Source organism: Leucoraja erinacea, chromosome 18 (assembly GCF_028641065.1).
Source record: "Leucoraja erinacea ecotype New England chromosome 18, Leri_hhj_1, whole genome shotgun sequence".
NCBI classification, from domain to species: Eukaryota; Metazoa; Chordata; class Chondrichthyes; order Rajiformes; family Rajidae; genus Leucoraja; species Leucoraja erinaceus.
Genome location: NC_073394.1, coordinates 11,979,119 through 11,991,325, shown reverse-complemented (window position 1 = coordinate 11,991,325; position 12,207 = coordinate 11,979,119). Strand labels below are relative to the sequence as shown.

The 12,207-nt window shown below is 42.8% G+C and overlaps 1 protein-coding gene across 7 annotated transcripts in view; it reads left to right on the top strand.

The window, feature by feature from the left end:
• The window catches only part of tead1b (TEA domain family member 1b), a 175,511-nt gene extending 163,862 nt beyond the window's left edge, over positions 1-11,649 (top strand). For all 7 annotated transcript variants that reach the window (XM_055649323.1, XM_055649322.1, XM_055649326.1 and 4 more), the window contains 3 exons: positions 4,645-4,785; positions 7,362-7,514; positions 8,925-11,649. In XM_055649323.1, coding sequence (XP_055505298.1) covers positions 4,645-4,785; positions 7,362-7,514; positions 8,925-9,038 — 408 coding nt within the window. In that variant the 3' untranslated portion in view covers positions 9,039-11,649. The remainder of the gene's footprint in view (positions 1-4,644; positions 4,786-7,361; positions 7,515-8,924) is intronic.
• Positions 11,650-12,207: the final 558 nt, after the last annotated feature.

Below are 12,207 nucleotides of genomic sequence, written 5' to 3'. Positions count from 1 at the left end.
AGAAACACATGAGTAATTCTCCACTGAAATATAGTTTTTACTGATCTGAACCATTCAGACGTGAAGCTTGCACAGTTTATTGGAAAAGATATCCATCGTAATGAGTAATCTTTGTATTGTTGCAATCGATTCAAAGTAGACCAAGGTTAGAGCTCTTCTAATATAATCAACATCTTGTCTAATAGAACAAGCCATGGGTACAAAGGTAATAATATCTTTGACACAAGGCCATAGAGCTGTGCAGTACAGAGACAGATCCTTTGGCCCACCTGTTCCGTGCCAATGGAGGTGGTATATTGTGCAAGTCCAATTTGCCTTAATTTTGACTCATATTCCTCTTAACCCTTTCCTTTCCATGTATCTGTCCAAATGTCTTTTAAAACTGCTGGAGAAGGATTTCCACAACTTTGACCCAGTGGCATTGAAGGAACGGTGATGCGTTTCCAAGTCAGGTTGTTGTGTGCCTTGAAGGCCAACTTGAGGGTGGTTATTATGAGCTGCACTCAGGGTCCTCATAGTGTATGTGATTAGATACTTGCACAGGTCTTTCCTCTGAGGGCTATGATGCACTCCAGCATTGGTAAATGGCCCAAACCTTTCTGGGTGAAGTCTGAGATGGATGTCTTCCTTAAAGTAGATTATATAGTCTAGGGACGCACAATGGTGGTTATATAGTCTAGAGCAGTGATTCCCAACCTGGGGCCATCCATGGCAAATTTCAGGGGGCCACAGAAAAATTTGGGAATGAAGGGGGCCACTTTTTTTCCGCTAATAATGTCAGGGGGGGGGGGGGGGGGGGAAAAAATTAAAGAGCCCAAGGGGGGCCATGAGCTAAAAAAGGAAAAGGTTGGGAACCGCTGGTCTAGAGCAGCACAGTGGCGGAGCTGTAGAGCTGCTGCCTTCCCGTGCCAGAGACCCGGGTTCCATCCTGACTACAGATGTTTCAGGAGTCTCTACAGAGTTTGTACATTCTCCCTGTGTTTTTCACCATGGGGTTTCTCCGGGTGCTCCGGTTTCCTCCACACACACACCAAAGACGTACACATTTACGGGGTAATCTGTGGTTGGCGCGGTGGGCCGAAGGGCCTGTTTATGCGCAGTATCTCAAGTCTAAAGTCATGCAGCACATCTGTCCCCAGTGCATAGTGACTATAACACCCCCATCTATACTCATCCCATTTATCAGCACTTTGTCTATCACCTTCTATATCTTGACAATTCAGTGCTTACCTAGATAATTAGGTAATTGAAGGTTGAGCGTCTGCCTGCCCCTCCCCCCCCCCCCCCCCCCCCCCCCCCCCCCCCCCCCCCCCACCCCCTATCAAGTCCCCCCCTTAACCTTCTGCGCTCCAAAGAATAAAGACCTAACTTGTTCAACCTTTCTCTGTAACTTAGTTGCTGAAACCCAGGCAACATTCTAGTAAATCTCCTCTGTACTCTCTCTATTTTGTTGACATCCTTCCTATAATTAGGCGACCAAAATTGTACACCATACTCCAGAATTGGCCTCACCAATGCCTTGTACAATTTTAACATTACATCCCAACTTCTATACTCAATGCTCTGATTTATAAAGGCCAGCACACCAAAAGCTTTCTTTACCACCCTCAAAGAGGGCAGTGATCCACCACCTTAAAACTGCAGTGTATCTTTAGATGATGGTGCCCATACTGAACAGATGGTGAGGAGGTTTCATGACTTTCAGCAGATTTAATGGGCAAGTCGTCCATTCAGCAAGGTTGATCTCCAATCAATGTGTGAACTTCTCATCTGGAACGGTACATAACTGGAGGGGGCCATTTGGCCCATTGTGCCGGGGCAGCTCTCAATGAGCTGTCATTAGTTCTGCGGAGACGCTGCAGATGCTAGAATCGAGAGCCAAAGATCTGCATGGTTTGATAGTACCCGTGCGTCATATGATTTAACAGGATAGTGCACACACAAAGTTCTTCACTACAGCTCAGTGCACGTGGCAAAACTAAACCAAGACCAAATCGATCTGCCGGAGAGACTTGGTGCTGCTCTACCTACTGATGGTTATGTGCTATTGATGGTTGCAATTCTCCTTTTTGTCTGCAACTCTTCTCTGTTATAAATGTTCAGTTCCCATTGGAAAGAGGTGATGTTCTCTTCAGATGATTTATTCCTGCAAACCGCAACATTAAAAACTTACAAGGTGCAAAGGATATTTCAGACTGGCATCCTGTAGTCTGCTCGAAACCACCTCGCCATTCAATCATGGCTGATGTCTGCCTCCTAATCCCATTTCCCTGCCTTCTCCCCATAACCCCTGACACCCGTTCTAATCAAGAATTTATCTAACACTGCCTTAAAAATATCCACTGACTCGGTCACCACAACTCTTTGCGGCAACGAGTTCCACAGATTAACTACCCTCTGACTAAAGACGGTCCTCCTCACCTCCTTTCTAAAAGACCATCCTTTAATTCTGAGGCTATGACCTCTGGTCCTAGACTCTCCCACCAGTGGAAACATCCTTTCCACATCCACTCTATCTATGCCTTTCATTGTTCTGTAAGTCAATGAGGTCCCCCCTCAACCTTCTAAACTCCTGCAAGTATACGCCCAGTGCCGTCAAATCCTAATCAGTCTGAAGAAGGGTCCTGACCCGAAATGTCATCTGTCCGTTTCCTACACAGATGCTGCCTGACCCACTCAGTTCTTCCACCATTTTGTGTTTTGCTCAAGATTCCAGCATCTGCAGTTTCTTGTGTCATCGCCCTGCACAGGATATGTGTACATAGCACTTGGGGATATGTATACATAGCACTTGGGGTGTCAAACATACTGGAACACCACTAATTTTTAAGCATGTAAATTTAGCTGCAGCGGTAATGGAAAACTTGTATTTATATTGCAATGTAAGATGTTTCACAAGGCTATAATTAAGCAAAGATTTTAACACCAGGCCATTGAGAGGGCATATTGTGTGAGTTGCCAGAGGTAGCAGTGGTGGCGGGTACAATTACAAGGTTTAAAAGGCTTTTGGACAGGTTGATGAATAGGAGTGGTTCAGAGAGATATGGGCCAAACGCTGGCAAACAGGAGCAGCTCAGGGAGACACGTTGCTTGGCATGTTGAGTTGGGCTGAACGAACTGGAGAGCTATATCGGGCAATGGAGAGGTACAGGGAGGGAATTCTAGCGGTTATGCAGGGCGAGCTGAAGGCACACCTGCGATAACAGTGATTAAAGATAGACACAAAGTGCTGGAGTAACAGCGGATCAGGCAGCATCTCTGGGGGGAAAGGAGAGTGATTAAGAAAGCCCAACTAAATCTGGAATGCATAAGTAACCAAAGTTGAAAGAGGACTTGTTTTCAAGGACTGGTGACACTTACGGTTTGTGATACTGGCTGCCCCTGTATCGATGAGATCAAGCATGGATTAGGTGAACACTTGATCTCAGTCCACAAAGGCCTGTTTGAGGTCATGGTTGCTAATCTTTTTAACTCCACCCAATTCTTAATCCATTTATTGATTTTTTGGAGTCATGTGGTGCAACGGTATTGTAAAAACTGAAAATTTTGGGTATGAGTGAAAGATGATTTATAACATAAAAAATCATCTCCTTGTGGCGATTGGACAAACTTCCTCCTGCTTTTTTTTCCTTCTTCACTTATTTCTTTCCCTCACTGTTTCTTTTTTCTGCTTCTTACTCACGCACACTAGTCTATCTTTCCTTCTTTACTACTTCTTTTGCTTTTTCTCCTCTTTCTTTCCTCTTAAAAAAAAAAAAAAAAAAAAAAAAAAATGGAAGCTGTACAGAGAATGGAATATGTTAACATAATTTTGGGGACCTGTAAAAAGGTATTGTATTGTGCTTACTTCTAATAAATAAAATTTAAAAAAAACAAAAAAAACTCCCCTTCACATTCTGACTTTTCTAACCTTTGCCCCCTCCATTACCAGAGTCCACAAGCAAACTGGAGGAAAAGCACCTCGTATTCCACTTGGGTAGCTTACATCCCAGCAATACGAACATTGAATTATCCAACTTCATCTCCTAACCCCCCTTTCCCCTGTCCTCCACCCTTCCCTAGTTCGAACATATCCTTCTACCCATATCCCTCCCCCCAGCTTCACATTTCACTACTTCTCTTTATCTGATACCTATGTGGCTCCTTTGGGTGTCAGGGCTTATGGGGAGAAGGCAGGAGAATGAGGTTGAGAGGGAAAGATAGATCAGCCATGATTGAATGGCAGACTTGATTGGCCGAATAGCTTAATTCTGCTCCTATAACATAAACCTTTGAACTCTGCTGTGTCACTGATTCCAACTACCATTCAACCCCTCCTGTATCCACCTCTCAGTCGCCAAGCTTTGTCCCACCCTCACCTTACTTTTTCAGATTTATCCCCCTTACTTCACCATGCTGACTAGGTATCTCCCCCCTGCTCCAACGGTGTGAGGAAGAGTTGAGGCAGCATCTGTAGAGAACATGTATATGTGACATTTGGTGTCGGGACCCTTCTCCAGCAGTTACTTGCAGAAGCTTGGTTTTTGTTTACTCAGCCTGTTGTGGAACCTGTTTGATTATGTTTTTTTAAATGTTGATTCACACGTTATGTTAATTTGTTCATTATATTAATTTGTGCATTCTGTTAATTCATGCGTTCATTAGGCTGACCTGAATTGCAATATTCAAGATGATGCTGGAGCGTTCTATGGTGTCACAAGTCAGTACGAGAGCTCAGAAAACATGACAATCACTTGCTCAACGAAAGTTTGCTCATTTGGGAAACAAGTGGTGGAGAAAGTGGAGGTGAGACTTGAGCATAATCTTGGGTTGCAGGAGGATTAGAATCATCCAGAATTATTCTGTCAATGTGGTGTGAGCTTTAATGGAACAGTTCGAGACAATTTGAACACTGACTTATCATGGACTTTTTTTTTTTTTTAACAGATAAGTTTATTGCACCCAGTCTTTTTCCCAGGGTAGGGAAATCAAGAACTAGAGGTTTAGGTTTAAGGTGAGAGGGGAAAGATTTAATAGGAACATGAGGGGCAAGATGGTGGTGCGTATATAGAACAAGCTGTGGTTGAGCCAATGACAATGGCAACATTAACAGACATTTGTACAAGTTCTTGGATATGAAAGAGGGACATGTGCCAAACCCGGGCCAATGGGACAAGGTTAGATGGGGCATCATGGTCAGCATAGATGAATTGGGCCAAAGGACCTTTTCTGTGTTAAATGTCTCTGATTCTAAACAAGAAGCGAACTGCTGGCTACTACTGTCTGAAGAAGGGTTTCGGCCCGAAACGTTGCCTTTTTCCTTCGCTCCATAGATGCTGCTGTACCCGCTGAGTTTCTCCAGCTGATTTGTGTACCTGCTGGCTACTATGCCTGGTTTTGCTCTCTCCCCCCCCCCCCCCACCACCACTCTCCCCCAACCCCACCCATAACTTAACTTCCAGCTTTCTCCCCATACCCCATTAGTCTGTCCATTCCTCTCCACAGATGCTGCCTGACCTGTTGTTCCTTCAGTATTTTAGACAATAGACAATAGGTGCAGGTGTAGGTCATTCGGCCTTTCGAGCCAAAATACCTACTATTTTGTTGGGTTGTTTTGCTTAAGATTCCAGCACCTGCAATTTCTTGAGTCTTCATTTTGCTGAGCTGGTCAGAAAGTCTTCTTTCTGAAGAGATTGGTCATCTGGCCATTTCTTTCCACGCAGTCCCTCCAGCAGTTTGTTTTTTGCTCATAGAATTTGACCTAAAACATGAGTCAATTTGGCCCATTATAACCGCCCTCTGAGTAAAAAAAATCATCCTCGGGTCATCCTTAAACTTCTTTCTCCTTACTCTTAAACTACGATCTAGTTTTTACACCTCTGAAAAGTTTCCAACTCTCAGTCCTAATGCGGGGTCTCGACCCATAACGTTGACCATCGCTGGGCCTCCACAGATGCTGCTCTACCCACTGAGTTCCTCCAGCAGTCTGTTTTATTTTGTTCTTGACAATGCTATTTGCAGCCTCTTGTACTTTCCTCCTCTCCACCCTGTCTTTACTCACCACAATGTTGTACACCTTGAGGGGTAGGGGACGAGGGGAATTTTTCACCTAGGGGGAGTTTGTAATCTGGAACACTCAGCCTGAAGGGGTGGAGGAGGCAGAGACTTGCAATGTGCAACAGATATTTGGATGGGCACTTGAATGCTGAGGACCAGAAGGAAACGGACAGAATGCTTGAAAATGGGTTTCAAACACAGAACAGTAGAGTGCAAGAACAGGCTCTTTGGCCCATTATGTCCATGCAAAAGACTATGCCAAGATCAACTAATCCCCTCTGCCTGCACGTGATCTGTATCCCTCCGTTCCCTACATATCCACGTGTCCATCCAATAGCCTCTTAAATTCCACTATCGTATCTGCTTCCACCACCCCCCCGGCCAGTGCGTTCCAGGCGCTCACTCGCCCTCCGTGTAAAAAAAATACCTTTTACCCCACATATCCTTTAAACTCTGCCCCTCTCACCTTAAAGCTATGGCCTCTAGTCTTATCCAGCATAGATAGGTATTTGATAATAGGAGGAGCAATGAAGCAAACTGCTGGTGGGACCTAATTGGGGAGGTCAGCTTCTGGAGAGTGAAAAGGAATAGTCAATGTTTTCGATTGAATCAAATATTAGGAGGAGGAGCAGGGAGGAGTTTGAGTATTGGATAGCCAGCAACCCTTTTGTTGTGGTTTAAGGAGCAATTCACCCTGCAATATCATTCTCTTCCCTATTGTAACGTCACTCCAAGGATCATGCAAGTCTATTGCATCCCTCCCTCTTGTGGCCATACCTGGTAAACTCAACTCCGAATTCAGTCCCGAGTTTAGACACAAAATGCTGGTGTAACTCAATATCCAATATCAAGCAACATCTCTGGAGAAAAAGCAATAGGTGGCGTTTCGGGTCGGAACCCTTCTTCAGACTTCATTCCAAAATTTGTCAAGTTTTAAAGAACACTCCTCTATACTCCTGGCAGAAGTGGGTTAAATGATGAGAGGCATAGACTTGGTAGACAAACAGAAGTTTTTACCCAGGGTGGAAATGTCAAGGACTGAGGTGAAAGAGGCAAAGTTTAAGGGAAATGTGCAGGGCAAGTTTTGTTTTTCTCCTGAGAGTGGTGCGTGCACGGGACATGCTGCCGGAGGTGATGAAGAGGTTCCAATATCTTCTCCATACCATTTGGGGGGGGGGGGGGGGGGGGGGGGGGGGGGTCCGTAAAGCATACACTATGGCCAAATGTTCTATTGATTTGGTTCTGTTCCATTCACTTTATTCAGGACATTATTATTCAATTTATCAAACAGTAATAATACATTTTTCCTAATATCTTTCTCCCAGACTGAGTATGCACGGTTTGAGAATGGACGTTTTGTATACAGAATAAACCGCTCCCCGATGTGTGAATACATGATCAACTTCATTCACAAGCTCAAACACTTGCCGGAAAAGTACATGATGAACAGCGTATTGGAGAATTTCACTATTTTATTGGTGAGTCTCTCCTTTCATCTGAAACCCAAATTAATTGAGTGTTGTGTTATTTAATCGGACAGCTATCTTCAAGTAAAACTTTCCCAGGAACATTTGGAATTCAGCAAAACACAAAGTGCTGGGAGGAACTCGGTGGATGAGGCAGCATCTGTGGACAGGAATGGATGGGTGATGTTCCAGGGTCAGGACCCTTTAGTTTAATTTAGAGATACAATGTGGAAACAGGCCCTTCGGCCCACCGAGTCTGCGCCAACCAGCGATCCCTGCACACTTACACTATCCGGTGCACACACACACACACACACACACACTCGGGATAAGTTACAATTTTACCAAAGCCAATTAACCTACAAACCTGTACATCTTTGCAGTGTGGGAGGGAACCGGACAAACCCACGCAGGTTGTGACAGAATGTACAAACTCCATACAGACAGCACCCGTGGGCTGGATTGAACCTGGGTCTCTGGGGCTATAAGGCAGCAACCCTACCACTGCGCCTTCGTGCCGCCTAGACTGGTTGGAGTAGAGGGGAGAAAGTTGGAAAAGAGAGATGGGGGTAGGACAAGGCCTGGAGAATGATAGGTGGATTCAGGTGAGGGGGATGGTCGGCAGATTAATGGAATAAATGACAAAGGCTAGAGGTGAAAAATAAATTACTTGGGTATCATTATTTGGCTGTAGTCTGGATCTTGTTGAGGATTCATGTAGTACCATGGTTTCAGATAGGAAAAAGGGATTAACTTATCACAGGCTGGTCAACTTGCTACTGATGTTGGGAAATCACTGGGAAGAATGAAGAAACAATATCTCTCTGTATCTTGATAATGTCAGTCGGTCCATGGCAGTCAGCATGGGTTTGTTAAGAGGAGAGGAACACAAGAGACTGCAGACTGGAATCTTGAGCTAAACAAAAAGTGCTGGGAGAAACTCAGCGGGTCAGGCAGCAACTGTGGAGGGAATGGACAGACGATGTTTTGGGTTGGGACCCTTCTTCAGACTGATAGAATAAGGGGGGGGAGATCACTGGCCTGACGTGCAAGAATTTGAGATTACAGAAACTGCACGAGTAATGTTAACGGCTATTTAATACAATAAAGTGTATAGAGTGAGCATTGGGATTAAAGTTCTCATTTTGGTCACAATCCCAATTTGTCCAAAGAAGCATCCTGACCCGAAACATCATCCGTCTATTTCCTTCACCAGATGCTGCATGACCTGCTGAGTTCTTCCAGCACTCAGTATTTTTTTTTTTAATCGCCCAAGATTCCAGCATCTGCGGTCTCTTGTGCCTCCATCCCAATGTGTCCGAATGTCAATGCTCGTTCAATCCAATTTTTTAAACTCTTAAATGAAACTTGTTTTCTTAGTTGTGGGAGAGATCACTCAAGATTTTATTTTGTTGCCTCCAGGTGGTAACAAACAGGGACACACAGGAGACGCTTCTGTGCATGGCTTGTGTGTTTGAAGTTTCGACCAGTGAACATGGAGCGCAACATCACACCTACAGGCTCATGAAGGAATAACCATGGAAACTTCATTCCCTCTCTGGAGAACGAAAAACACAGCTGTAATTGAATAGACTAAAAACCTCAAACATGTGGCAGTGCCTCAAATCAATTGATACACCATAACCCGTCTGAATTTCTGATGTAGGTAGCCTTTTCGTGTGTGTGTGTGAGTGAGTGCGTGTGCGCGTGTGTGTATATACATAAAGAGCTGTGAATTATGGTACCATATTGATAGGTTTTTATATTGAATTATCTGTGCTTCAAGATTTAAAAAAAAGCAAACAAATTACCTGTTTGAGTTACTGCATTGGAAAAAAATGGGACTATCACGTCTAAATTTTGTTCTAATAATTATGGGAGCATAGTCTATTCAGCACAAGCTTTTCTGTGTCAACAGAAAACAAAATGACACAAAAGACAGGAACATAATGATTGTAGACACAATGCATTTAACTGTGGAATGACTGCCTGCCTTTGTAAAGATAATTTATTTAAAGAGTTTTTTTTTCCAAAGATGGTATATTCACAGGTATATATTTATCAACATGTGAATATGCAGGAGATGGCATCAGGATGTAGTTCAAGACTTCAGGTCAGCATTTATCGCGATGCTGGTGTGAAGAATGTCAGTGATTTTGTGGTCACCAGGTCTATTTGCTTTCAGGTTTCCTTATTCTTTTTTTTTAAAACACACACACTCCTTTAAAAAAATATATACAACACCGGTCAACAGTTCCTTGCAACATTTAGCCGAACAGTTTTAGGAAATCCTGCGGCAAAAAGCATGCTCACCAGGTTTAGATGAATGGGAACTTGTCACAACGTGAATGAGTGGAGACCCACAATGGAAGTATTTTGGAGTATTTAGGACTAAAATGGGATTAGGCCAGTTGAATTGGTACTGTCCAACGATGCCAACACGTGCTTTTATTTACAATTAAACTCAATTGTAGAAAGGATCATTTGCTTTATAATTTTCTCGTTGTGAGACAATAGTAGGGATGTGTGGCGAACTGGTTATTTAATACAAAGGAAATTAATTTCTAAAACGTTTGTCCCAGTCATGAGATTACAAGGCAGAAACAAAATTCTGCCGCACTTAAAATCCCCTGCTGACTTTTCACAGTAATATTCAATAATTAACCCTTTCTAGTCCATGTAGAAATCTCAGCTAGGTTCCCAGTGAACATTTCCAGGCCATTTGTTAGTTGTGTATGTGCCAGCTGTACTGTTTCAGTTCTGTGGGGAAAGATGATACCAAATTAAAACTACGATCATATCACAAGAATTTATTATAAGAGTACTGTGAGTTAAGAAACAGCAATGACTTTTGTATGTTTCTATAATTCTATTTTGTAATAGTGTTTGGAAATTTACTTTTTGGAGAAAAAGAAAAGTGTATTTTTTAGCATCGGAAGAAAGTGCATGCTTAGAAAAACTAAGGGAGATTATTCAGTACACGCAGATCTGGTCCCGAAGTAGGTTTGTAAATGACGCTTGCTTGAAGAGGCTGGTAACTGAACCAGTGTGGTTCGTGTCCTTGACTGGGTGAAAACAGCAGTGTGTGGTTTGATGGATTGAAAGAAACTGCCAGCTAGAATCCATCAGCAAACAAACAAGGGACTTATTGGTGCCTCCATATCCTGACCTCTTGGTTCTCTCTGAGACGCAGTGTACTCTCACAAGGGGTCTTGCCTGTTTTTTGATATACGTGCGCGTGTGTGTATATGTGTGTGTGTGTGCGTGCGTGTTTCAACTTTGGTACTTGTGTGTGTAACAGCTGTGGTTCCCCCATGTTACTTGACAGGTGAGCTCGCTGTCGTGTAACAAAACCAGCTTACCCTGTGTCATCTCTATGACTTTTAAGTTTGAATTTCTGTACGTTGAAATAATCTGCAGTGGCACAGTTACTCGATGTTCAATTTTGGGGATTTGAGGAGAAAATGCCATGGTTTTAAAGTATTTGTCTCTACACACTTAAACGTGTACAAAGAAAAAAATATATTGTGATCACTGTTCATTGTAAGAAATTATTGAAACCCAAATAAGATGTTACTGAGGCTGTGAGTTCTTTGCTAAGCTGGAAGTTATCAGTGACTTTTTTTCAGATGTAATTTTAATTCAGTGCTGCCAAAGCGTACATTTAATTCAGTGCCTTAATAGCGTACTATAGAAAGTTACAATTCATCTGCAGATCTGCATATTTTAATTGGATAATACCGTGCTTTGAGAACAATGCTTTATCTCATGATTGTTCCTGACACACACGTGTTGCAAACAATGAATCTGAACACACTTTGTGAAAAGTATTTTGAGGAATATTCTTTTTGGCAAAGTGTGTTAAATTGTACACCAACCAGTGATGAAACCAATCACTTCCAATTTGGTCAAACAAGGATCCTGTTTCGGAGTTTGGATTGGAATGAGCATAGAACGCAAGAGTAGCAAGCCTTTTAAACACCTGCCTTTAACAACTAATGACCAAATAACAATCTCCATATAATCTCCTGCACTCCAGCACGTAAGTGCCTTTGTTTTTTGATATTCCAGCCTAGAAAAGATCTGTTCAGTCAAATGAAATGTAAATTGTATGCAGATCGGAAACCAAATAAAACAAAATAAAAGTGATCACCTTTTATGCCTTTTACTGAGTACTGCAAACAAATTGAAGTTTTGAAGGTGGCATTTTTGAAGTATGTTCGGAGAAGCTGAGACAGATTCTAAGGTACAACTGAGGTTACACAATGTATAGCGGAAACAAAAAAAGATAAAAAATGATTATAATTGTTTATTTTTTTAGCGGATGTTATCGAGTTTGAATCTTGGTGGGGTTTGACTATTGTATGAGCAATTGTGAACAGTTGTTGGCTAAACAGTAACCTTGACTATACTGTGCCAGCATCCAATGTACTTGCATACAGTGCCTGTGGTTTTTAGATTAGTGAAGACTGATTAAATTATACATTTAAGAAGTGCATCATGTGAGCCTCCGATGTGGTGGCTCAAATTAAATGTTGGGTTTGTTTTGTACAGGATTATATAGAATGAGCAGCCGAGAAATGGACCGAGTCATCTTGTTCCTACTGGTGTTGATGCTCCATACAATTCTCCTTCCTGCTTGTTGTTCCCGATTCCCACTCCCCTTCCCCCATTAGCCGTTCTTGGTCTTTTCTTGCACTTTCTT